The sequence below is a fragment of the Cloeon dipterum genome, chromosome 4 (assembly GCF_949628265.1).
Source record: "Cloeon dipterum chromosome 4, ieCloDipt1.1, whole genome shotgun sequence".
Lineage (NCBI taxonomy): Eukaryota > Metazoa > Arthropoda > Insecta > Ephemeroptera > Baetidae > Cloeon > Cloeon dipterum.
Window position 1 is genome coordinate 20,396,325 of NC_088789.1, and position 25,506 is coordinate 20,421,830.

The window sequence follows — 25,506 nt, forward strand, 5'->3', positions numbered from 1 at the left end:
TTGGTACTTTTATTTGAAAACGTGACAACGCAACGTGCTAAATATTAACTTTCATTTAAGGGTACTTATGAAATTTAATGATCAGATTTTGGTGTGTAGGTCTTGTTTCGTTTATTTATACATTGTACACGTAATTTGTAATGGTTTCGTTTTATAGTACGTTATAGATTCAGCTCTCTCTATACATCGAGTAATTTTGGCTAGTTCTCACAAAAAGATCGTGTTTTTTACCTTAATATTGACGAGTTTTTGGTCTACGACACTGCTTATGGACAATCGACAGCTTCTCAGAACTAATTATTATTTATTGTTGAACCATTTTTTAAAGTAGAAAATAGATCAACTAATCTCGTGAAACCTTTGTGAGAGAATAAAATTTTCCCGTAAATATAGGTGTAGCATATTAATTTTCCGAATTTCGCTGCAAGTGCAGGCAAACTGAATGCTGTAAAAAGCTAATATAGAGCTCTCGCCTACTGACACAGGGTTCTTTTCGCTACAGAGGTTTCGAAAAACGCTAAATTAAAAATGCACAGTTATTTTGGACTCAATGGAACGACTTAAGAGCTCCTCCAGCAAGCTGCCCCGAACGTTGACTATTTAACAATACCATTTTTACAATTCAACAACAACAACTTATTGCAGATGGGGGAATAGTGTGTCGCATGTCGCGTCGCCGGAGGAGGAATAATATCTCATTAAAGCCACACAGATATTGTCGCTAAAGCAGCCCACGAATGAACGAGGAGTTTTCGACTGCGAATATCAAGCGGCGGCGGCGGCGGATATGTGCGGATTTGTTTGGCGCAGTTTAAAAAATGTCGGAAACTCCTTCGAAATTGCGGTCCCAGTAGCCGCCGCTGTAGAGCCAGTCCTCCTGCCGCGTGTAAGGATTTGTACCCTGGCAAAACCACCTAAAAAATTAATGAAAAGCGTTAATTACTTCTCTTTGTCAGAGGTTGTATAAGCACCAATTAAAAATGCTTTCTTTTTACGTGCGCAGTTTTTTTTAATTCAATTGAGGTTCCTCACGACGCTTCAATAGAAAAAATAAAAAAGGTGTACAGCACGGAGAAAACGTTTGGAACTTTTCTTTATAATGCATATGCATGTTGAATGAATGAAGTCCGAGTTTTTTTTGCATTAAATAAATTTAATTGCTACCTTGGAGGCGGGTCTTCTTCTTTGGCAGCTTTGAGCGATTTTCTCGTGTCTCTCTGCTTTTCCTCGAGCCTAGTCTTTTCAGCTGCGGCACCATCAATATCTCCCTCTTCCAATAGCCGAATGTCGGGCCTTAGTCTGCGGTCCAAAAAACGAATGAAATTTCTTCCAAAGTCAAAATTTGCAGAAATACCTGCAGTCGGTCAGGCACAACTTCTGCTTCATTGCTGGCTCCATTTCGTTCAGGGACATCGCGAAAAGCGTAAATTGGAAATACTGAAGCAAGATGCAGATATTGAAATGCAAAATGCAGAGGAGGATAAGAAATTGAACACGCTCAATACAAATTGTTAAAAATTTCACTCACATCACTGGTGTTTGGAGGCCGGGGTCGCACCTCCCACAGACTGGTTGAGTTTGGAATGTCGATTGAGTAGGTTGAGTCTGATTTGGGAATCTCGCCCTCCGGGACTTCAGGGGGCGGTGGGGGGTCGTCGGGGTTGAAAGAGGCTCCGCCGCTGAGGCCCTCGTCGCGGCTGCTTTTGAAGGGGCTTTTTAGACTGTTGAGCTTTTTCAGCACGCGCGAGTGCGATGGGCTGCTCGTCCCGCCACTTTTCTTGTCGTCCTTCCTGGAAATCAATTCGAAAAACGTCACTTAATAAATTTCGAGAAAATCGTAAGAACATTCTCTTTAATCACAAAGCAAAACGTTCGATTTTTCAAATTAAATACCTTTAACAAGTTTTTTACTCACCGATGAGATCGAATGATTGGATCTCATAGTAGGAATTATATTTATTGAATAATTAATTCATTAACTTTGCTAAAACCTTATCAAAATAATTAGTTCCTGACCTAAATTTGTGCGTGTTCTCCTTGAAGTAGGCGTCGTACGATTCTATGTCGGTGCACCGAATGAAATCCGTCCACCTTCCGTACAAGAAGAACAGCTTGTTTTTCCTGCAATATCCCATAAAATGAGTCATAGTAAGGTGCTCGCGTGCCACGCATACCTATTGTCGGTGATGTACCCCTCAACGCGGTGCAGCTCTTTCGAAAACCAGCCGGCCGGTTTGAAGGTGAGGGTGGCGCGATGTCCGGTACGGTGGTTCACGATCTCCATCGAGCCCGACTGCTCCATCCACAGCTTGCCAACGATAATGTTGTGCACGTAGCAATTAACGTTGCTCCACGTGTACGCCTCTCCCCACCTGCATTCGTAATTGGACCAGGATTGAATTGCGAATCGATTCAGCCCGAGCGCACCCCTGTCACATGCAAATGCGATTTCCTCACCTCGGTAGCTCGACCGTGACAGTTCCTTTTGGCTGGATGGCGACATCCTTACCCCAGAACTTCAGCTTTGGGTAAATGGAGCCGTGGAAAATAAAGTGCGGACTGTCTGCGTGGAAGGCTGACACGGGCGGATGGTGACTAACTTGCTCGCAAACCACCCTAATGAATTTAAATTAGCCTGCGTTGTAAATTCTCTACACGCTGGCGGGTTGTTACCTGAAATCGTCTCTTTCCAGTTCGTAGGTCTCGCCGAGCAAGGGGTTGAACGGCTTGCCCAGGCGTTCCCAGTTGGAAGACAAAGCACTCACAGCAAACGCCGCCACATACTGAAACATTCATTGTTTCAGCGAAAGGCTCAGGTGGTAGGTTGGACTTTGCTAGTGTAAAGCAAAGAAATCAAAGTTCACACCAGAAACTACGAAATTATTTATCAAGAAATTTTCCGTTATTTATTGGCGATTTGTGGACAATTTTTGATAACGTGATGTCTCATAATATCCTAGTGAAGCAATTTCAAAATTAAGGTGTGCCGTAGATCACGAGCTAATCAGACAGGAAGAAGGTTATGGAGGGCTATTGTATAAAATTGTTGGGTATATTTCCCTGACTTTTGAACCTATAACAATTTTTGTTTTAATCGGGGAGATTGTACAGCGAGTGGGTTTTGCATTTTTGACGGCAATAAAACTTAAAACTACAATTATTTTTCCAGTGACATTTCACGAAAAAGAACTCTTAAATTGTCACATATAAGTTCATATACGTGCTTTGACACTTGTCTGGATTCAATAATTTTACTGAAGATGAATTTCCTGTCAAATGTATCAAACAACTATTTAAAAAATTCACCACTTTTTAAAATGTTTTCAATTTTTAAGGGTTGAAAATCCACGGAAAACACAAAGAAAATGATCCGTGGTAACCTTTCACCTTTAGCCGTTAAATTCAGTGCTCATTCTAGCGGGTTTGGCGTGAGTAATTTAATTTTTTACATATTCCCGCTCTTGCAGATTATACTAGGCGTTTGCTAAAATTTCAGACAATTTCCCTTAAAGAATGAAAATTTGACGAATTATTTTTTTTGCAGATTTTCATAGTGTAGACGGATATTTGGTGTTGAGTTTCGTGGGTTTTGTAAAACAATTTCACTAATTAACCAGGTCTCTCTGATAGATGGTGAAGTATTACATAAAAACTCTTGGGAGCCAAATTAATAATCCGCAACATTTTGCAGTTGGACGCATCGATTTAATTTTTGCTTAAAGTGATTTGAGGCAATTAATCTCCTCCTAACTGTTGGTAATTTTTCTTATTTAAAATTACCTTCATGCGGTCGACTGGATCCTCTTGTTCGGAAGCTACCCTCAGGAGGTACGAGTATTCCATGTACTCGACCATTCGTTGCAGGAACGAGAGAGGTTCGTTGAATATGACGGGCATGGTGATTTTGCTCAGCTCCTTGCCGATGCAGTTTTTCAAAACGGACCACAGGTTGAAGTCATTCTGACTGAACATCGGCACCGGCAGGGTCTGCCTGCACTCGCAAACAAACAGGAATTGTGGTCAAAAATCGAATGAAACGTGACAATTCTTTATTACTTTGTGTTGTGAGTGTTTCGTGTTTAGTCTAAAATCTGCAGTATGGAAACGGATAAATGTATGGGTTCTATTATGAATGACGGGCTTATATGTTAGCGAAAAGTATGTAATGCAGCAGGCAAGCCTATTAGAGAATGAAAGAGAATGCAGCAGACAAATAGAAGTAGAAAAATAAAAAAGGCAACATACCAGTTAGTTAGCGAGAAGCCCGGGGCTCAGCAGAGATTTTATGTTTCGCAAAGCAAAATTGCTGCTAGCGGGGAGAAAATGTTTAGGCAAAGGATTTTCCTGTGTAAATGTAAAAAAATTACCCTAAAAATCGGCTTAATGCCACGACTAATTTGCCCTTTTTGTCCGTTCGTGGGATAAAAAGCATTTCGCGTGATTTGGGAGGAAGGAAACGTTTCGCACGCGATGTTGGTTGGCTTTTGTGTTTTGTATTTTGAGAGTTAGTAGGTTAGTTCACTGTGTATAGCGTTAATGTTCAGTTCATTAAAGGCGGAGGAAGTGTCCCACTCGCAATCGAAGCAAATGCATTACACACATAATTAGCCTCGGAACTCGCAACATTAATCAAAACAGAGCCTAACACTGACTGAAAATAAAATGGATTCTGGCTCGTTAACTGCTTTTGAGTTTTGTGTTATTAATTTGCATTTACGAGTCAGAATTTCCTTATATAGTAATCGTGTTGACAAAATTGATTTTCAGTCAGTGTTGCTTGTGGTTAGTTATCCTTCAATCAGCTTAATTCACCTTCTTCTCAAGCTTGGACGAGAACAAGAAGAAAAATCGTGCGCAATTTTCAAAGCGCGTGTTAGCAAAAGACTAGACTCGGAATTGGCTCTTTCTCCGGAGGCCACGTGCCGCCGGAAAACAAACAGCAGACGTTTAATGAGGTCGTTTCTTTTTCCAACGAGAGGCTCTTTTGCTCTTCCTCTGCCGCAGAGAGAACAAAAGAAAAAGAGCCGATCGCTCTTCTCACAGTGCATATTTAATCACCCTCGTGCTTTTTTAATGCGCCCGGGGGCGCAATCGATTTGTGTCCGACACCGGCAAAAAGGGTCTACTGACCTGAGGTGCTTTTGCGTCGGCTGGTACTCAGGGTCTCGGCCGGCCATAGCTAAAACACACCATAGATGTCACGATCGCACCCAACACCGACGCCGACAATCGAGTCCGCCAACAATCAGGAAAGTTAATTGTTCTGTGATGATCATGCAACGTAATTTAGGAACTTATTATTGTTTTTTTAACGCTTGCCGCAAAAGGGTACAGCTGTAATGACTGAAAATAGGCCACACCCTTCTGATTCTGATCTCTGTTGACCTTTAGGCAAACACTGTTTAATTCGGTTTGAAGCTTTTGTTTTTCGTCGTAGCATAGCGGCAAAATTGCGCATAGCTCAACAAACACAAGTTATAAAACTGATGAATTGATTATTTCTCTTTTCTTGCAATAAGTACATAATTATCGTTTGGTTGTTGAGCTATGCGCATTAAAAAAAATAAATCAAAATTATCAGACGAAATTAAACTAAAATCTGGTTTTTCTTGTAGAAAACCATTGGGAGCGCTAAAATTTGCCGACATTTTTGTTAGAAATCGCAATTAAATATAAACATTCATCTCCCGTCCCAAAAATAATTATTATATATATTTTTGAATGATATATATTCTAAATTCAAATTTTTGAAGTATTTTGATTCTGCAAACCCTACAAAATACTGATTTCCAATTTCATGCATTTAACTAGTCAATATATTAAGGATTCACTTAAAGCCAAAATTTAATTAGAGCGCGCTGTAAATTTTTAAGAAAAGTAGTTGCAAAGTTTGCACAGTTTTTAAATGGTGATCGAGGACTGTCTCCACCCTGCTTGAAATTTTATTTTATTTAAAATCAAAGAGTTTACACAGAAAGTTTCACACACTGTTGGATGGATCTCGACAATACGAATCGAAATCTGCCAAGAAAATATGGTCAAGTGCATAAATTTTGGATAATATTGGCAAAACTAGGCTTTTAACTTCAGCCTCTTGATTATTGCACATTGTAGAACAAATATTTTTAACTCATAATTTGATCAACTGCTCATTGAACATTAAAGTTAATAATTATATAATAATTTTTCATTGTTGCTTTCTGTATATAATTATCCACCTTAAATATGTTATTTAAAATGCAAGAAAATATTTAAAAATGAATTAAAAAGTACTCTTAATAGATTGAACCAATCTTAAAAGCCAATTTTGACCCAAAAATTTCGTTTTTCAAGAGTAAATAGCATAAGAATATCCAGGACGTATAAATTTATCCTCAGAGTTTTGCCCTTGTGTTTGTAATAAATCCACATTTTCACTCTCATTTTGAGGCATATCAATTTTCTTATCTTGTTGTGGAAAGTGCAAAACTTAGATCAGGCCGTCTACTTGCGTAAACTAGTTTTACGGTGTTTGCGCCATACAAAAAGGCGACTGACTATATCTGCACCCGCCGAGAGTGATAAATGCACGTTTCGTTTTCTTTATCGCAAGTGCGAATGGCAGTAGGGCGGCTTCTTTTCGTTTGAAAAGGTCGGGGTGGCGGTGCCCAACCCAAAGCGAAATCGATATCGTCACGGTCCATCCAATGTGTGCTCTCACCAGTTGCTCAGCCAGCAGCGAGAGATGCATCCGTAATTGGCACCCACCCTCCGGTGTGCATTGATCTCGGCTCGGAGGCGGCGGGCAGGGTGCACATCACGTGTCCCTCACACAATGCATATTGATCAAGCAGCCGAACGAATAAAAAAAAATAATTAATAACAGCCTCTTTGTGGTGGTGGGGGCTGGGTGAAATAAGTGCACAGTCAGCGATCGAACACTCCATCGAGCGTGACCGCAATTAAAAAATTTTAAGCCGCCCTCCGTGTTGACTTTTCAACCCGATTTTATCAAGATGTGGGGGAGGACTGTTGAAATATTTAGAAAGATATATCAATCTCGACATTCTGTCATAATACAAGCTTATAGACGAGCCTTTGTAAGGCTTTCCTTGTTTCTCATGTTCGCGTGTGTCAGCAGCGGAGCGAAAACAAACCTCAAGCATGACAAGTGATGCCAAGTGGCCTGCTTTTTTCGCGGGCTGAAATTACATTTGAGCCGGCCAACTGAAATCTCATTCGCTTTGCTAAACGGCGCGCTGCTCTCTCAGTCTCTCTCTATGCAAAACAACGCTCCCCAGTGATCGTGGCACAAAAGGGCCTTACTTTATTGGATTTTGCCAGCGCGGCAGTGGAGTGCTTCGAATTCCCATAAACGCCAAGTTGGGCGTTTCGCCGCCTCCAGAAATTACCATAAATTGGTTTATTGTGTCGTGCCGGGAAATTGGTAAATTATAGCTACTTAAGGAAAACATTTTCCGGGCGCTTATGTGTATTTAAGTATCTTTTTTGCACTGATGCATTCAAAGTGAATTGATACCGAGCACAAAATTAAAGCGATATTTGCATTTTGGCTACATGAAGAAGTTGTTCGAGATGATTATTTGTTATAATTAAACTCTTAAAATTTCAATAATCGAACAGGAACAGCAAATCCGAAAATTGAGCTAATTTTCTCGAAAATTTACCGTGCCTCGACTTGATAAATAAATGGTGATTGTCTCAATACGGTCGTTAGAATTAAAATGAAAATCCTTAGCAAAGAGACAAAGCTTGCCATTTCAAGAGATCACAAACTTTGCAGATCCTTTTTTTTTTAAATAAAATCAGGTAATATACAGTTTTGTCATTTAAGGATTTTCCGCATCAACCCTCTTTTATGATATTTCTTCCTAAAAAATAGCATCGATATGCCCAAAAATTATTTTAGCTTCAAACATTCTGTCATAATATGGAATGTAACGTTCTAGAATCTTAATTCCGCGGTGCTTGACGCTCCTTGAAACGGATCGATCTAAAACTCTGATAAACGTGCTCCTTTGAAAGACGTCATCTTGCAAACAATATTAAAATTATAAAACAGTCCATGAAATTTTACCGTTTCTCAGCTTGTTTCAACGCACAGTTAACCCACCCCTATATATACCCATTTAAAAGCGAATTTCGCGGCAGCGTAATTATTTACGACAGAGTGAGCCTGCTCGGGAATGCGCTGTTTCGTTGCACACTCGCGAAAACGGCTCGACGCCCTAGATTGCAGCATACGTGACGGATTGTTGGCGGTGCTCGATTGGGGGTGGCTGGCGTTGCGGGGGCGGCCGGGGGATGCAGACATTCCGACAAGCCTCTCTTCCGACTTGCCTGCTCTGGCTCTGTGGGCCCGCGCGTTTTCACATCACGAGAGGCAACACACCAGCGTGTCGGGGTGCGGTGCTGCCTGCGGCCTCGATCGGGGCGGAACTGACTGGCCGAAGAGCGAAACTCGGCACTGATTATCCTCGAACACACTCGCACAGGCAGACCACCGACCCACGGAGCGGAGAATGCGCGGGCGCGCGCACCCAGCAGCGTCCCGTCGTCGCCGGGCGAAAATCGATGCGCGCTTCGACCGGCCCCTTATCTCCACACGCGCGGGGATGACACTGGTCGCCCGACCCACCGCTGTTCTCTTTTCATGCGTTTTCCGCCCCCGAAAGTGGGACCGACGCGCGTTATCTCATTGTCAAAGCTCCGTGAATGAGGTGCCGACGAGTGCGTGTGCGGTGTGATTGGCGCTCATTTTCGCTGTCACCGCTTTTCCTCGATCAACCGCGTCTTTTTGTTCTATAATAAAAGGACAGCGGTTTGTGCCGCACCGCAGACGGGTCTGGCTCACTACCAACTATTTTCCAATAAAGAGAACATATAAAAGTTAATGAATCAGGCCTCCACCAAAGAATTTGATACAAAAATGTTTTTGGGAAATTGTAAAATTAATATCCCAGGAGAATTTGGACTAGACAACAAACAAACAAAATAAACACAACAAATGGGACACAAATTTTTAGTGACACTTTGATTTTACTGAACGGACTTGCTAAGAGATGGGGAAATTCAAAGTTTGAAGCCTGTATAAGGGTTCCCTTCTTTTTGGTTATCTCAAAAACCCCCGAAAATGAAAGATGAACTGAAACTTTCGATTGAATCGAGATATCATCTTAAAATTTTTGCCATCATTTGATCTAATTTTTTATCCTTACAAACTTTTCAGTTAACAAACAAGTCATCTGTTGCGATCATATTTCGAAATTTATACTTTTTAAGGTAATAATTTCCTCCTTCGATTTTTTAGGTTCAGGACCAAAATGTAGCCTGTGAAAAATTCACAAGTACTCAAAGTTAAATAGTGAAAATCTTATTTTAAAGTTAAAAAACCGTCTCGAATCCCGTTTGAACACTTGATGCATCACAAGATGTCAAGACGAGTCGATTTGTTTGCAGCTTTTGCAAATCTGATAGTTTGAACTCGAGATTAAGTGGTTTCTCGACTGGCGAGGCCACCAAAAATTTTAATGATGTTGACCTTTGACTGGCCTCTTTGTTATCTGCATTTATAAATATTTTTTTTATTTTGACATAATGAGTTTAACGATATCAGAGTTTTTAGTTGACGGCCAGCCGGTACCAATTTGGAGAAAATGTGAGAATTTTCAAAAAAGTCATATACATTTAATTACACAGAATCTCCCAATAATCAATATCCTAAAATCCCTGCCACTGCAGAACTGAACCACTCTCAGATTTTCGCTCAAATGAACAAAATGGCAATGGATCCCCTGGTGCGAATTATATCCGAAACCATTCCAGCATTGCAAAGCTTATATACACATTTTTCATTTTATTAATATCCGCAAAGCAGTAATATTGTGACATTTCATGATATATATTTTCCCCAGAGTGGCAGCAAGCTTACTAAGTGTCCCTTTTTGTTGAACGAGGGTTTATTTCGGCCTGCCCACGTATAGAAGCTTCACGTTATATTATAGTGCAGGGTTTCCGCTGCGTACTCGTAAGAGGATTGCTTGCAAGCAGATAAGTGTTTTCTGTGAGAGCTGCGATTGTCAGCGGCGTGCGTGATTCCAGCTCGTAAAATTTGCGTTCGCCTTTGATATTTACAGCATGAGTGACGCGAGAGCCGCCGACCACAAGCTTGTTGTTATTATTGACCAGCAGCAGCACTCGCAAATTGTTTGCATATTCTAAGTGTAGAAGAACTAACAAAAGCGAAATCATAAATGCACATTAAAGTTTATTTCAAGTTTGAGATTCACAGAAGTTAAATACACAAAAGATCATGCAAGTGAAACATTGATCAAAATAATACTGCAGCTTTTACAAAATGAAAATGTAAAATTGTCTAGCATGTCTATTATCAATTAAGCATGCATGTCTGGTCGTCAGGGTCATCCTGAGCATCACATGCAGAGTCTGACCTGTGTCCCATGGGGGTAGAAGTGCGGCGGCTGTGAGGCCGGTCGAGGGCGCTGTGGAATGACATATTGGACACTGGACTGACGGCGCCTGACACGAGGGTGCAGCTGGACGCCGACTCCCTCAGGCCGCCGCCTCCAATGTTGAAACTGCGCAGGGTATCCGAGTCGGGACTGGCCGCTGTCACCAGGGTGTCGCTGTCTGAGTCTGAAATTTGGACAACTCCCTTGAAATGGTGTAGTTTTTTGGACATTGATAATTTTTAGAAATTTGGTTGTGGGAATCATCAGAACTACAAATTTTGTAGAATGTTGTTCGTTGAATTCTGGTATTTTCAAAACCAAACGTGTTTGGATTCTATATTGGCCGGGGAAATCGAGAAAAACCAGTTCACCAATTTTGTAACTAAGTAAGAATTGGAGCTGCCAATTCTTCCAAATATCAGAAACGCAAGGTTTGAAGCTGAGCTCTGAGATCTCCCAGGCACTTGTAAAGACTCCTTGCTTGCACCACTATCCTCTTAGGGCATGATGAAAATCTTTTGCACTCTCACCTGCTTCGAAGGCGTCATAGAATTCGTCGTCAGAGGGGTCGAAGAGGCGCGAACTGCGTTTGCTGTTAGGCGGCGATCCAGCCTGAGACATGGCCACTGACTGCTCGAGCTCATGGTGTTCCCGCGCGAGGACGTGCAGGGCTTCCTCTAGGACACGCACTCGCTCTTGCTCCTGTCGCAGTTGCAACACACGAACCTAAATACGTGCAATCATTTATTTCAAGCTCGTTAAGCCAGGCTTTTGTGAGTGTGATCAGCTCTAACAATAAGAGAGTGAGGCAAACAAAAGTGCGAAAATTATGAAAGAAATTTTCGTTACCTCTTCCTGCTGCTGGAATAGTGTGAGACAGTGGCCCAGGGCGCCAAGCATGCTTGCCGCTGAGTCGGAAACCATTTGGAAATTCTGTAAAAGCATCGATCATGCGAGGTTTCTTTTACATTTCAACGAAACGTACCTTGTGGATCTCTGAGGTCATGTCTTGAAAGGAAGAACTGCTTTGAGCGGAATCAAGTAAGGCTGAACTGTCTGCAAGCTTCTGGGCCAAAACCTGGTGGTGGGCGGCTGCGGTTTGCAATGCGTCCTGCGAAATGCTCAATATTTAGTTTTAAAACGTATTTCAAGAATTTCAATCCCTAACCTGCATAGATCCTAGGGGTTTGACGGTGTTAGGCTCGTCGTCTTCTTCGTCTATGCTCGCCTGACCCTGGCTCAGGTAGTGGCTGCTGAATGCAGCGTGTTCTTGGAGAGCATTAAGCCATTTCTAATGAGTATGGAGAGTTAGAATTTAATTTGTTTTTTGTCTTGTGGAACTTGCCTGTCTGCTGATTTGCTGGGTATCGTCCCCGTCATTTACGACGCTGAGACGGTGGACAGTGGAGTCTGAGAAATTGACCAAAAAAGAGCATTCGTCAGAGTCGATAGGCACCATTCGGGCATTGTCCAGGTACTTGAAATCCTTGCGTTTCACACCTGAGCAGGCGTCTGCTCTACACGCAAAGTACGCCATCACTCCCCTCTCCAGCACCACCTTGGGAGAAAAATATTAGAATTAAATTTGTTTCATTCCTCAAAGATTTAAATTTTACCCAAATGGGCTTCCAGCCTAAAAATCTGGATCTCTTGAGCAACATTCCTTCAAACCTGACAGCAGACCTGAGTAGTCTCCTGACTGGCTGCACACTCAGTACTTGATTCATTTGCTCATCCTTGGCAAGGTCTAAGGCAGTTTGTCCTTTGCGGGAAATAAATTTAAAACAATGGAACTTTGATTGCGGATGTGGAGCTACCTCTATTATTTTTGATTTTGGTGTCGATGCCATTCTGCAAAAGCAACACAGCCACCTCTTTGTGGCCCCTGTAGGCAGCGCAGTGCAAGCAGGTGTTGCCTTGGTTGTCCACACAGTTTATGTTGGGTGCTGACTCAGAACGCAGCTGTTTTTTCCCCGAATGAATTTTTAAATTATTTAATAATTGTAAGCAAACGTACCATTTGATGGATGGCATCCAGTTTTCCGGCTCTGGCAGCAGCCAAGAGCCGTTCTTCGCGACGCCGAATGTCCGTCTGCTCGGCGGCCAGGAGCAATTTGGCCACTTCGGGGCTGTCAGTGACGTGCCGTGGGGTTTGTCCTTCGCCATTTATCACGCCGACGGAGGCTCCGCGCTCAAGCAGCAACAGCACCAAGTCCTTCAAGTAAATTTTCAATTACTAACTATTTTTAAACGTCTAAAAATGTTAGAAGATTGAATAAGTTACGATTTAAAAATGTACTGATTGAATTGCTGCTTCCGTTTTTTTAAATTTAAAACAATTTGGCACTGTCTGTGTAAAGTTAACACTAGACCATCTTACTGCGGGTTTAAATTTTAGTTTATTTTCCTTTGGAGGCTCTCATTTTATTAATATCTGGATTAAATGCGGCTCATTACGTTACACCACAGTCGTCTCTTCTTTTCTATAGAATGAAAGTTGTGCAACGGCTTGGTTGATGCACTTCAATAATCCTTGTCGAGAGCGAAAGTCACGTGCCTGCGCAACAAATAATTGTTGCACAATAAGTAGGATATCCTCTTGTCTCGTCACCCACAACCGCGAGGCGCGTGACAATCAATGCGGGGCAGGTGTAAAAATCCCTTGCTGACTAAACCCAGGCGGAATTAATTGATTGTTCGCACCTCCCTGCCGATGAAGGCCGCTTTGTGGAGTGGAGTGTCGCCCGCGTCGTTCAGGGCATCGATGTGCGCGCCGTTGTCCAGCAAGAGCTGCGCCATCCGCAGGTGCCCGAAGTAAGTAGACAGGTGAAGGGGCGTCCAACCCTGGTTGCTCTTCGCCTGTCCTGCGAGTGCAATTGAACAGTCAATTGTATAATTAAAATTCAGGCAGTTAAAATAAAAAATTATGCTTGCTAATTAAATTATCACGTACTGAATGAAAATATTGTGAGTAGCAATGAAACCATGCAAGTTATTTAGGTGTACTACGGGTGTCACCATGCAAAGGATAATGCTATAATCCGAATATTAAATTCCAAGAAAATTCAATCCATCGCCGACCTTTACAGCTGATATCGAAGTTGACCTTGCCGAGCTCCCTGGCGTCCAGCAGCTCCCTGACCATGGACAGGTCGCCGTGCCTGGCGCTGTAGAGCAGCATTTCCTCGATCTCCATGCCGCTCATGTCGGCGCCGCGCGGGGTCACGGCCGCTTGTCACCTACTTGGCCACATCGGCCCTACTCTTGCGCGGATTAATCAATTAGGCGGCCGAATACTGCCTTGACAGGTCGTACCGCACCTCGCTGCGGCTCTGTCGCTGCTGCAAACGAAAATCAAAACATTCGCCGCAATCACGTGACCCCGGTCAGCTGACGCAAACCACGCCCGAAGTGACGGCGCCCCTTCTTTGTCGGCGCCCACGACCTTGCTCTAGCCGCCGTGACTGGCACAATAATCCACTTACTTGCTTGTCGCTACTCTCATTTTCAAAAAGAGTGAGACACGTTAATAGCTAAGCGAGTTTCATTTAAAATGTATGGGGTTTTCATGTTTCTTTTTATTCCTGATAAAATTTAAATTTAAAGAAAATTTATTTTGATATTAAAATTTTGTGCTTTGGATAATTCCTGAATTTCTGCCCTAATAAAATATAAATATACGATTTAAATTTGTAGATTCAATTTTCGGAATGCACTGTTTAGGGGCATCATAAACATTTCTTTTTGGTAATTTGTATGCAAAGATTTAATAAAATTGTCCAGCGAATGATATTTTCTGGGTCGATTTATAAATGCAAATATATTTTTATTACTCATTGGCTCTATTTTTTAAACGTGGAAAATTCAAGATATTTATAAGGATATATTTATTAAAATTCATTTATTGATCTCTCGATCATCCTCTCAAAATTGGAACGTCAGAAAACACGAGTTGCTCCGCGGCCAAGTAATGTTCAAAAATTACAATCTGAAACATAAATTTATAATTTTTGAGGTGCGCGCCAATGAAAGTTTTTTCAAAACGTACCTCATTTAAACCCTGCTTTAACAAGGGTGCTGGAATATAATTTGTGATCTGGGGGCCGACGTGGAAGAAGCGTCCCACGTGGAAGCCGTTGACGAACACGCTGCCCCGGCCCCATGCGCTCATGTCCAAGAACGTGTCCTGCGGAGGCTCGGCGAGGTCAAAGGTGGCCCTCAGCATCACGGGACCGGTCAAATTGCGCTCGGCCTCAAACGCCTGCCAGCCCGTCAATCTGAAAGAATTTGCTTGAGAAACCAGCAGGAGCCAAAATTATGCATACCCTTGAATCCAGTTTGATTTGAGCTCAAGCGGTATGGCAGTCAAATCGGTGAGCTCAACGTCGTCCACTAAAATTGGGCCCTCAAACAGTCCTTTCTGCTGCTCGAAATACGCCGGTCCGCCAAAGTTGACTCGCCCCCAGTTTTCGACAACCACGTCCAGCGTGTTTAATCCAGCAGCTGCACCCTCAATAGTAAAAGTCGAGTTTCTAAAATTAATTTTAACAAATTGATCGCGTGTAAAATCCATTTTTGAGTTTTTCTGTAATTTAATTACGAGGTTGTCCAAAAGCCAAATCCTAAGAGTGCACCGCTACCTTGCGGCTTTTGCGTTTTCTGCTCGCCATCAACCAGGACCATGGCTACGTCCCGAATGTGTCCGACGATCTGCAACTCAGCCGTGGGGGCCAGGTCGAGTTGCTTGCGGTAAACGGTCAGTCCATAACTTTGACCGTTGCCGTTGTTGATGTCAAGGGCCTCCATGTTGGTCACTGTCTGAATTTCCGTCACCAAATCCAGTGGCTATATATAGGATTAAAAATTTATACATAAAAATTTAATTTTGTTTAATCTAGACTCACTATGTGATTGATCAATTGGTCGTAGGTCAAATATTCTTGAATTTGCACTGCAGGATAAGCAATTTTAGGATTTAGTGGGGGTTGCTCTGGTGTGAAAGTTTGCACTTTGTTGTCCAGAGCAATAAGCTCCTTTGTAACGTTGTATTTTTCTGTGTAGTCGCCTGCTTCACTCAAGGGTGCACCGTAATCTTTAAGCAGAGCAAAAAATACTGTGTGTCGTTTAAATGCTTAAATTTAAATATACCATAGCTGGACACGTCTGAAAGGTAGCTAGGGAAAACCGGAATTTTATTCGCGCCGTTCATAAAGCCAAAAGTGCTTCCGCCGTGAAACATGTAGAAATTTACAGACGCGTTGTAACTGAAGATTGTGCTAAGGTGCTTAGAGAAATCTAATTTTTAATTAGCCTTCTATGTTACTATCCAGTTAGAAAATAATACTTTCAGGGTTGAGCCCTCCAGTGTGAGTGCCGAACCAATAATCAAACCAGCCTGCCCAAAACTCCATAGCCATCAGCGGCTTATCAGGTTGCAGCTCCAGCAACCTGTCAAATTGCGCCTCAGGGTTGTTATCGAAATTCGCCGTCATGAGATCTGTGTGAGGAATGAAAACTCAAAACTTGAAAGTAAATAATTAAAACAAAATCTCGCACAGCCTGGAAGAGATCCAGTGTCGCCGACAAGGGCGGGTGAATCGCACGTTAGCAAGAGTTCCTCAATTCCATTTTCGACATAATTGTCCCTGATGAAGGCCAGGTATTCGCGGTCTTTGATTTCGTCGTAATTCCCGAACGATCCGTACTCGTTTTCAATCTAAATTTCCCCATAAATAAAATTAAATGGGATAGAGAACGTTTTTAAATCACCTGGACCGCAATTATAGAGCCTCCCTTAGTAAATTGAAGGTCGACAACCTGTGCCAAAAGTTGGTCAAAGTAGGTTTTCACGTGGCCTGTGAACACAGGATCGGAGGTGCGGACTTTGATGTCAGGGTACCGCAAGAGCCAGCTGTTAAAATTTAATTTTTTTTATCTCAAAACAAATAAACATTTTTGCGTTAACCTTGGTAGGCCCCCGAATTCCCACTCTGAGCAGATATATGGGCCAGGTCTTAAAATCACCAACAAATCTTCTTCCTGAGCGATTTGTAGAAACTCCCTGAGATTGAGCACCTTGGAGAACTCATTGTTTCCAGCGCCGAAATCGAACTCGCCTTTGCGGGGCTCGTGCAGGTTCCACGGAACGTAACTTAAAAATTTTGAAATTGGAAAAGGCAATGAAAGGTTTTTTCACTGTCGCCTTACGTATCAATGGTGTTCAGCCCAGCAGCGCGCATTCTCCTCAGTCGGTCGCGCCAATACTCAGGAACCACTCGGAAGTAGTGTATTGACCCTGAGTACAGGGTAATGTCTTTTCCATTTAGCCTGAACTGACCTGGCAGGGCTTCCAGACCAGAATTGATGCCTCCTTCTGTGTAATACTGATACACAGTTGGAGGAAGTTGACACTTAAATTAATATAAAAATAGGTTTTTATGCGATTTTTTAAGGAAAACAGTTAGTATTACCTTAGAATGTAAAAATAAAAGGCCAAGAATGCCTAAAATAAAATTTACACCTGTCATTTTCACCTTTTGCTTTCGGACTGACAGATTCGGAGATAAAAATCTTATATATTGATCTCTAGTGTCGCTATATCATTGATGTACCCTTGTCGTCTCGTGTGTTTTATAAACAGAAATAACAAAACATTCATGTAATTTAAGTGAAGATAACCTTTACTAATCAGTGATTTGCATTTTGATTAAATTATAACACAAATTGAGGGATATTTTGTACTTTTTTATTGAAAACATAAAAAGACTTGCGTTTAATTGCACAATTTTAATTGGTGATTTTCTTCCTGCCCAAATTTGGCACTGCCGTGAATACAATTTGGGTGCTGGGGATGTAGTGCTCGAAAACTATGATCTGAAAGTTAAATAATAATGTGGCGTTCATTTAAATTATCAGTGATTTTATATTTACCTCGTTTTCGCCCTGTTTGAGCAAGGGAGCGGGAATGTAGCTGGTAACTTGCGGTCCTTGGAGGAAGAAGCGTCCAATATTAAAGCCGTTAACGAAAATACAGCCCTTGCTCCAAGCACTCATGTCCAAGAATGTGTCGGTCGGTGTACCTTGAATTTGGAATTTGGCTCGAACCATCAGAGGCCCTTGCAATTGTCCTGCACCTTCAACAGGTTGCCAACCTGTAAGACTGGAAAGCGGTCATGATTGCTAAAAGGCTCTGCTTTTATATAAGTGAGAATATACTTTTTAACCCATTTAGACTTAAATTCCAGTGGAATCGCCATAAGATTAGATAGCACTTGACCGTCCACGCTCACAGGACCTTCGAACAGGCCCTTTTTCTGTTCAAAATCTGAAGGAGAACCGAAATTCACTCGAGCCCAGTTTTCGACCACTATATCTAGGGTGTTTGTGCCAGCAGGCGGGTCGATTATCGTAAAGTTCGGGTTCCTATAAAAAAATCAGTCCCGTTTTATCTTATCAAACATAAATATTACTCTTGGGTCCAATATCCAAACGTCTCTGAGAGGATATCTCCCTCTGGGCGCTTGGTTTTCTGTACGCCGTCAACCAAGACCATGGCCACGTCCCTGATGCGTCCAGTAATTTGCAGTTCCGCGTTTGGTGGGATATCAATCTGTTTTCTGTACACGATCAGTCCGTAGCTTTGTCCGCTTCCACGATTAATTTCCAACGCTTCCATGTTAGTCACCGTCTCAATTTGTGTGATTAAATCGGCGGGCTTTGCAGGGAAGTATTAGGGTGGAAAATTTTCTCATGCCTTGTAGAAAACACTCACAATTTGCTGAATTATTTGCTCAAAGGAGAGGTATTCAGTGATGGCGACAGTTGGGTAAGCGGTTTTTGCATTAATCGGAGGAGGATTGGGAATCAGGGTAGAAACCTGGTTGTCCTGAGCTACCATATCCTTAATAATGTCGAATTTTGTCGTGTAGTCACCTGCTTCGCTCAAAGGCGCATCATAGTCTACAGAATTAACATTTAAATATTAAATGCCACTTTTAAAAGTGATCTATCTGGATTTCACCATAACTAGATGTGTCTGCTTCATAGAAAGGAAAACTTCCCTTGGAATTTGCGCCGTTCAAAAAGCCGAAAGTTGTGCCGCCATGGAACATGTAGAAATTAACCGAAGCGTTGTAGCTGAAGATAATACCCAAGTTTGTTGTAAGCCCTACAGAAAAAACTTTAATGAATTGCATTAAAAAATATCGAAATACATACTGTCAGTGTTAAGTCCGGTATCGTGATTTGACCACCAGTGATCAAACCATCCAACCCAGAATTCCATCGACATAAGTGGTTTGTCTGGCTGTAACTCCAGTAGTTTATCGAATTGTTCCGCAGGGTTATTGTTGAAGTTTGCCATCATCAGGTCTTAAAATTAAATGAAACAGTTATCTTGCATTATTTAAATACGAAAAAAAATAATAATACAGCCTGGCAAAGCTCCTGTTGTTCCAGAGCTAACTGCGGAGTCGCAGGTGAAAAGTAACTCGCTGATTCCGTCTTCCACGTAGGTGTCCCTTATGAATTCGAGGTATGACGTTTGAACATTAGCAGCTCCAAACGAACCGTATTCGTTTTCAATCTAAACAAAATCAAAGCTTAATTTTTTTGAATAAAAACGTTTTTTTTCTAATTACCTGCACGGCGATGATTGAACCACCGCGAGTAAATTGGTAATCAACAACCTGCGCCAAAAGCTGGTCAAAGAACTGCTTGACATGACCAGTGAAAATCGGGTCTGACGTGCGGACTTTAATTCCAGGATAGCGCAAAAGCCAGCTATGATACAATTTTACTCTTATAATGATTTAAATTATAAATTTTTAATTTTGTAATTGCCTAGGGAGGCCGCCAAAGTCCCATTCCGTGCAAATGTACGGCCCCGGGCGCAAAATGACGAATAGGTCTTCTTCCTGAGCGATTTTTAAAAACTGCGTAATGTTCAGCAGCGGCGAAAAATCGTTTCCGCCATCTCCAAAATCAAATGTGCCAATTTCCGGCTCGTGCAGATTCCAAGGAACATAACTGCAATAAAAGCTTTTTTATTTTTTATTGTAAAAATACTAAAATTATCACGTTTCTATGGCGTTTAGTCCAGCAGATCGCATTCTCTTTAGTCTGTCCCGCCAATACTCAGGAACAACCCGGTAGTAGTGAATCGAGCCTGAATAAAGGGTTATCGGCTTCCCATTGAGAGTGAATTGTCTCGTCGTGAGGGTCTCCAGCCCTGAGGATATTCCTCCCTCTGTGTAATATTGATACAAAGTCGGCGGATCCTGGCCCATCACGTTGATCTGAAATGTATGTGAAATAAAACAACGATCTCATCCGCTTCATGTGCAATATGTGCAATACGTACGGTCAGGAGAGCCGATAAAAATAAAAATGCTCTGATAGAGACCATGCCGCTGCAGAGAGAATGGTCGATCGCAACTGAACCACTGCTGGAGCGAATCTGGAATTTTATTGTATGTGCTTCGTGACCCCCTCTTAAATAAAAAACATGCTGTTGCTGTAATCTTATCTGTAGTGGAGTTAAAGGTCCCACTTTTTCACTTAATTAGTTATGCATTAGCTTTCATGCTGGCCGCTATCTAACCCCCGGCATTTAGGCTGATTGTCGCAATTCAAACTATCACTATTTAATTATCACTGAATTTTATTTCAATTTTTCTACATGTGGTGTTTTCACTCGAGGATAGGGGTGTCAGTGAACTGGAGCTGATCTGCTGGCAGGTAGTGCTCGAACACGATAATCTGGAAATATTCAAATTTGATTAGGCGCACGTGCGAAATATTGTAAATGCGGGCAGGAACCTCGTTGAGCCCTTCCTTGAGCAACGGTGCGGGAATGTAGTTGGTGCGCAGGGGCCCGAGGTGGAAGAACCGGCCCAGATGGAAGCCGTTCACGAAAATGCTGCCCTTGCTCCAGGCGCTCATGTCCAGGAACGTGTCTGTTGGCGCCCCTGTGATGCTGAAAGTTGTCCTGAGGAGCAGGGGACCCGAAAGGGCTTCCCCACCCACCAGGGTTTGCCAACCAGTCAGTCTGGGAAAATAGAGAATAATTTATTATTACAAATTAAAAGAGCAATTATTTTCGTATTTGTGAGTTAAACACTATACTGGTTTGAAATTTTCATTTATGGAGTGTGATAAATATCGCTTAGTAAGGTTAAAATTAACTCTCGCCGAGCCTGATCGATGAACACCAAATTTAAGGTCATCATGGTCAAGTCATTAAGGGTCATTCTAGATGCAATTTTTGTGACTTGAAAACATGTTTAAATTATATTATATATTTTTTTAAATTGTGAAAATACCCTCAAAGACGTGTTAATTTGTTTGAAAAAATTTTAATCGTGGATTATTTATATTTTTGTTGATGTTGTGACCGCCAAGTCTTCTAGATAACATAATTACCTCATCTTGATTTTTTTGCCCCCTGCTAAAATTTAAATGCGAAAAACATCCCATTATTCTCATAATTATTATTCAATGGAGCCATATTTATTATTATACTATCATTTTTTTAACAAAAATAATTTTTTCTCATTTAATATATTGATGATCGCGTTAGATCTTGTAAAAAAACGACATTTCTTACCCTTGGACCCAGGAGGACTTAAATTCAAGAGGAATAGCCGTAATGTCATTCAATGCAACTCCATCGACGGCGAGCTCTCCGTATAGTCCCTTTCGCTGGTCAAAATCACTCGGTTGGCCAAAGTTGTTTCTGCCCCAATTTTCTACGATCACGTCCAGCGTGTTCGTACCAGCAGCTGCACCCTCCAATGAAAAGGTAGAGTTCCTAAAAACCCTCAGTGAGTGTTTTCAATATAAAACTGAATATTTCAAACGGTACTCCTGGGTCCAATAGCCGAATCCCAAAAGAGCCAGTTGGCTTGCCGGCCGCTTGGTTTTCTGCTCGCCGTCCACAACGACCATGGCAACGTCCCTGATTCGGCCGGTGATCTGCAGCTGGGCGGTTGTCGACAAGTCGATTTGCGACCTGTAGACGATGAGGCCGTAAGCCTGGCCGTTGCCGTCATTGATATCGAGGGCCTCCATGTTGGTCACTGAGCCGATTTGGGTCACAAGTTCAGGTGGCTGAGGGAGTTTTTAAAATTTAAAAGTTAAGTGAATTATAAATATTACGCACGATTTGTTGAATAATCTGATCGTAGGTGATGAATTCTTGCATTGGAACCGCTGGATAGGCTGTTTTCGGGTTTTGCGCGGGTGGCGTGGGCGTCAGGGTTTGCACTTTATTGTCCAGCGCAATCAGCTCTTGGGCCCTGGTGTATTTTTCCGTGTAGTCTCCAGCCTCACTTAAAGGAGCCCCATAATCTAAATTTGTTTTGAATTTACACAAAAAATTTCATAATTGGCTATGCATCCAGCGAGTTGAATGATTTCTGATTTAATAGGGATTTCACCCACCGTAACTGGAAACGTCGGCAGCGTAGTTGGGGAAAAAGTCAAAAACGTTCGCGCCATTCATGAAGCCAAACGCCGATCCGCCGTGGAACATGTAGAAATTGACAGAGGCATTATAATTGAAGATGGTCTGCAAGTATCTTGCAAAATCTGAAAATTTTTAAATTTAAATTTGACGCAAAATCTTGGTTTCATATTGATTTTACTTTCTGGAGTGTTTCCAAAGTTGTGCTGCGATTCGAACCAATGGTCAAACCAACCGGTCCAGTATTCCATGGACATAAGGGGCATGCCGGGCTGCAGTTCTTTCAGCAGCTCAAATTGGATTTCAGGGTCAGTGTTGAAATTGGCCATTTGAAGGTCTAATCGAGAATATTGTATTACGAAAAGTCATTAATCACGAGCATGAAATTTCATACAGCCTGGCAGTGCGCCAGTGTCTGACGAATTGGCGGGAGTGTCGCAGGTGAAAAGCAGTTCCCGAATGCCATTTTCGACGTATGCATCTCTGATAGCACCCAGGTAGACCCTGTCTTTGATTTCTGTAGGCTCGCCAAAAGCTCCGTATTCGTTTTCAATCTGCGGCACAATTAATTTACTTTGAAGTGTGATAATTAATTTATTTTTTATCGAAATAGCGGACAAGTTTATTGAGGTGATTGTTCTTTGCTGCTACCGGGTAGCAGGGCTGTAGCTCTGAATATAGACGATTTTTGCTTTTCAGAAAATATACTTTTTAAATAGGTGGTTTTTATTGGTTTGTAACCTAATTATCATGCTAAAATAAGTTACATTTTGTAAAATTTATTCTTTTAAAATGATAATTTTTCTGCAAGACCCCCAAGAATTAATTTGGAGTTCTTTAAACTCTGTATAGGATTTATTTTCTCAACAGTTGCAACATTTTCATTGCTCGATATTTTTCCCAAGAAATAAAAATAGGATAAATAATATGATAAATTGCGTTCAATAAATTATTTATCAATATTATGATAAAAACCACTTCCTCTCATCGTCAGTAAAAAAAGAATCTTTCTCGGATATTCATGATTTGTGACGTATTTTTGATGTAAATATGAATTTATGTGCGTATGTCGTATGTGCTGGATGAAGAAGACGCAAAGGAGAAGTGTGAAAATGACAAACCTGAACAGCGATAATCGGTCCACCACTGGTAAACTGGAGGTCGACGACCTGTGCCATCAATTGGTCTAGATATTGGCGTACGTGGCCCACGAAAATCGGATCAGATGATCGAACTTTAATGTCAGGATATCGAAGAAGCCAGCTGTGATTGTGAAAATTTGCAGATATTGGAAAACTTTTGGTCCAATTCTCAGTACCTTGGCAGTCCGCCGAATTCCCACTCGGCGCAAATGTACGGTCCAGGCCGCAAAATGACCAGGAGATCTTCTTCCTGTGCGATTTGCAGGAACTGGCGAATGTCAAGGAGGCGAGAAAAATCATTTCCACCCTGGCCGAAATCGAAAACTCCCATTTTTGGCTCGTGCAAATTCCAGGGCACGTATCTAATACAAATTAACCGTTCAATCCTTCATTTTTTTAACTCTTCAATTACGTTTCGATCGCATTGAGTCCGGCGGCGCGCATTCTCTTCAGCCGATCGCGCCAGTACTCAGGCACCACCCTGTAGTAGTGGATCGAGCCTGAGTACAGGGTAATGTCCTTGCCATTGAGTCTGAATTGGTTTAACCCAGTTTCCAGGCCTGACGTAATTCCGCCCTCTGTGTAGTACTCGTAAACGGTTGGCAAATCTTGGCTGCTCGCTAGCTGTGAACACGCACGAATTTTTTTTTATCTCGACGTGATCACTCAAGTGTGCAGCTGTTGTTTTTCAATCAATCGAGAATAAAAAAGGTATAAAAAAATCTAGTCATCTATTAAATGCGTACTATTTGAATTTGCGGTCTGCTGAAGGCTTTCAACGAAATCAAAATAGCTCCAGTGATGATTGTCAATGGCACCAGAATCTTTCTTTCAGGCAGTCACACAAATCATTTAGAACTAAAACATTGAAATTAACTCACAGCCATAACCAAAAGGATCGATCCTAACGTCATTGACAATCTGCCCATTTTGACGTTCTTCCACAGAGCAGGACAGCACTAAAATGGACTAGTTTCTTTCCTCTGTTGAAAAAGCCGATCACCTTGACAGCCAGATTAAATTTTGATTCTTATCAGAGTGTGAAGCTGATTGATATGCAGACGTAATAAAAAACCTGATTATGTAAGTAGCTCGAGGGTTCAGTCAAATCAAAGTCATCCATTTTATTAGAGAAAGAATACAAGAGTTTATTCATCTTTATAATATAAATCTTGTTGGTACAAAATCTGGTTTGCTCTATGAGGGGTGGCGCGCGAGGTGTGCGAACCGGCGACCGAAACGTGTTGCCCAGCATCTGTGAGGCCGCCGGTTGACGTTACCTCTGGCCACCCAACAAATCATATGATAAAATCACTGCAAAAATAATAAGCTAGTAAAAAAGGGCCTGCCTTGCTAAAATCTTGTGTAGTCCTCCGGTCTCAAGCACAGTGTAAAATGAATTAATTAAAGCTGCGATCATTAACCAAAATAGTCATCTCGAAGATTAGCGCAATTCTAATTTAGATTGAACAGAATTGAAAAACAGTTCCATCGGTTAAAAGTCGCAAAATTTGTTTATAAAAGAGATATTTTTTCCAGCTGTTTAATCAAAAACAAACGAATCCGCTAAAGTGTAACAAAAAATATGTCCAAAAACCGCGCATGCGATATTTTGTCAAGCCGAGAAACTTAAAGATAAAAGATCAGTTTACATTTATTTATAACATATAATATAAGTCGGGTAAGTGCTAATTCTGGCTATCCCAAATTTATTTTCTTTCAAATCGCTAGCTACGCACACCACTGCACAACACTTCAGATTATAACCATACCCAACAAGGGGCCCGCCTGGCAGACGTGCGTCCCCTCCTTCCGGCTTGAATACGCGTGGTCGGCCGGCAATTGCAAATGCACAGTCTCAAAAGGGAGCCTTGCGAGTCCAAAATTCAATTCATCAGTCGAAACACAAGCAACGGACCCCGCATGCCACCCCGGGATCTCACGCTCGGCGTGCTACGGCGCAGAAATGGTAACAAAAATGCACCGCCCCAGCGAATCATGGCATTACTGAGGGAAGTAAAGACCAGGGAACGACATCCCTGTTTTTTTTTTAATTTTAGAAACATGGTAACATTAAAATCTAAACGAAAATATTTATAGACGGTTATGATACGAAAATTAAAAATTATTTCTGCCTAGAAAAACATTTATGCTGTTTTTACTAAGTAAAAATTCAGGATTTCCGGGTTAAAGAACGTTTCGACACCATCATCAGGTCGTGTTTTTGAATTAGTGAAAACCTGATGTTGGCACCATCATGGGGATTGCTCTTACAAGGGAACCCCGGTATGTTTCACTCTAAACTGCAATTTTTTTGCCTCTAACGTGTAGATTTTTATTGAAATTAGAAGAAAATGACCAATAACAAATTTGATCAAGCATCGTTAAATTTAAATTATTAAACTATAGAAAATAAAAGATAATTCTA

The 25,506-nt window shown here is 41.7% G+C and overlaps 4 protein-coding genes across 8 annotated transcripts; all 4 read right to left on the minus strand.

Annotated features, from left to right (window-relative positions):
* Positions 1-86: 86 nt before the first annotated feature.
* LOC135941797 (oxysterol-binding protein-related protein 1) lies at positions 87-13,837 on the minus strand. Of its 5 annotated transcripts, XM_065487526.1 has the most exons (20): positions 13,554-13,837; positions 13,176-13,336; positions 12,490-12,687; positions 12,290-12,434; positions 12,089-12,234; positions 11,818-12,030; positions 11,641-11,763; positions 11,458-11,583; positions 11,322-11,405; positions 11,003-11,198; positions 10,452-10,656; positions 3,781-3,991; positions 2,674-2,783; positions 2,458-2,616; positions 2,175-2,372; positions 2,017-2,121; positions 1,529-1,790; positions 1,355-1,437; positions 1,165-1,299; positions 87-914 (listed from the first exon to the last, which is right to left on the minus strand). In XM_065487526.1, the coding sequence occupies exons 1-20, from the start codon at positions 13,675-13,677 to the stop codon at positions 812-814; spliced, it is 3,087 nt and encodes a 1,028-aa protein (XP_065343598.1). In that variant the 5' UTR covers positions 13,678-13,837; the 3' UTR covers positions 87-811. The 5 variants fall into 5 exon arrangements, with proteins under 5 accessions (XP_065343598.1, XP_065343599.1, XP_065343600.1 ...); XM_065487527.1 differs by lacking the exons at positions 10,452-10,656; positions 11,003-11,198; positions 11,322-11,405; ... (6 more) ...; positions 13,176-13,336; positions 13,554-13,837 and adding exons at positions 5,131-5,179; positions 8,245-8,526; XM_065487528.1 differs by lacking the exons at positions 10,452-10,656; positions 11,003-11,198; positions 11,322-11,405; ... (6 more) ...; positions 13,176-13,336; positions 13,554-13,837 and adding exons at positions 5,131-5,179; positions 8,341-8,525.
* A 485-nt stretch (positions 13,838-14,322) lies between these two features.
* Positions 14,323-17,065, minus strand: LOC135944315 (beta-galactosidase-1-like protein 2). The gene is made up of 12 exons (XM_065491159.1): positions 16,943-17,065; positions 16,680-16,882; positions 16,438-16,623; positions 16,242-16,383; positions 16,029-16,188; positions 15,817-15,969; positions 15,621-15,767; positions 15,377-15,564; positions 15,073-15,317; positions 14,798-15,004; positions 14,521-14,749; positions 14,323-14,460 (listed from the first exon to the last, which is right to left on the minus strand). The coding sequence occupies exons 1-12, from the start codon at positions 16,997-16,999 to the stop codon at positions 14,389-14,391; spliced, it is 1,989 nt and encodes a 662-aa protein (XP_065347231.1). The 5' UTR covers positions 17,000-17,065; the 3' UTR covers positions 14,323-14,388.
* A 130-nt stretch (positions 17,066-17,195) lies between these two features.
* On the minus strand, positions 17,196-19,969 carry LOC135944313 (beta-galactosidase-1-like protein 2). Its single transcript, XM_065491158.1, has 12 exons — positions 19,834-19,969; positions 19,551-19,768; positions 19,314-19,499; positions 19,112-19,253; positions 18,903-19,056; positions 18,690-18,842; positions 18,493-18,639; positions 18,244-18,431; positions 17,942-18,186; positions 17,688-17,894; positions 17,403-17,631; positions 17,196-17,345 (listed from the first exon to the last, which is right to left on the minus strand). Exons 1-12 carry the CDS (start codon positions 19,876-19,878, stop codon positions 17,259-17,261), a joined length of 2,001 nt encoding a protein of 666 aa, XP_065347230.1. The 5' UTR covers positions 19,879-19,969; the 3' UTR covers positions 17,196-17,258.
* Positions 19,970-20,115: 146 nt separating this feature from the next.
* Positions 20,116-24,077, minus strand: LOC135944316 (beta-galactosidase-1-like protein 2). Its single transcript, XM_065491160.1, has 12 exons — positions 23,960-24,077; positions 23,491-23,702; positions 23,255-23,440; positions 23,058-23,199; positions 22,331-22,490; positions 22,118-22,273; positions 21,915-22,061; positions 21,634-21,821; positions 21,337-21,581; positions 21,079-21,282; positions 20,292-20,520; positions 20,116-20,231 (listed from the first exon to the last, which is right to left on the minus strand). Exons 1-12 carry the CDS (start codon positions 24,005-24,007, stop codon positions 20,163-20,165), a joined length of 1,986 nt encoding a protein of 661 aa, XP_065347232.1. The 5' UTR covers positions 24,008-24,077; the 3' UTR covers positions 20,116-20,162.
* Between the last annotated feature and the right edge of the window lie 1,429 nt (positions 24,078-25,506).

Bases quoted from the DNA above. Each gene is read 5' to 3' on its own strand.
- LOC135941797 (XM_065487526.1), bottom strand. From the start codon at position 13,677: ATGAGCGGCATGGAGATCGAGGAAATGCTGCTCTACAGCGCCAGGCAC. The intron at 11,764-11,817 runs GCAAGTTCCACA...CATACTCATTAG, and splicing joins CCCAGCAAATCAGCAGACAG to AAATGGCTTAATGCTCTCCA. The intron at 11,199-11,321 runs GTAACGAAAATT...GCACGTATTTAG, and splicing joins TATTCCAGCAGCAGGAAGAG to GTTCGTGTGTTGCAACTGCG.
- LOC135944316 (XM_065491160.1), bottom strand. From the start codon at position 24,007: ATGGGCAGATTGTCAATGACGTTAGGATCGATCCTTTTGGTTATGGCT. The intron at 23,441-23,490 runs GTAATTGAAGAG...AATTTGTATTAG, and splicing joins GGACTCAATGCGATCGAAAC to ATACGTGCCCTGGAATTTGC. The intron at 21,283-21,336 runs GTACCGTTTGAA...GAGGGTTTTTAG, and splicing joins TTCGGCTATTGGACCCAGGA to GAACTCTACCTTTTCATTGG.
- LOC135944315 (XM_065491159.1), bottom strand. From the start codon at position 16,999: ATGACAGGTGTAAATTTTATTTTAGGCATTCTTGGCCTTTTATTTTTA. The intron at 15,768-15,816 runs GTATTATTTTCT...ATTAAAAATTAG, and splicing joins TGGAGGGCTCAACCCTGAAA to ATTTCTCTAAGCACCTTAGC. The intron at 15,565-15,620 runs GTATATTTAAAT...CTCTGCTTAAAG, and splicing joins TTCAGACGTGTCCAGCTATG to ATTACGGTGCACCCTTGAGT.
- LOC135944313 (XM_065491158.1), bottom strand. From the start codon at position 19,878: ATGGTCTCTATCAGAGCATTTTTATTTTTATCGGCTCTCCTGACC. The intron at 19,769-19,833 runs GTACGTATTGCA...CATACATTTCAG, and splicing joins TTTTATCGGCTCTCCTGACC to ATCAACGTGATGGGCCAGGA. The intron at 18,432-18,492 runs GTGAAATCCAGA...TTAATTCTGTAG, and splicing joins AGCAGACACATCTAGTTATG to ACTATGATGCGCCTTTGAGC.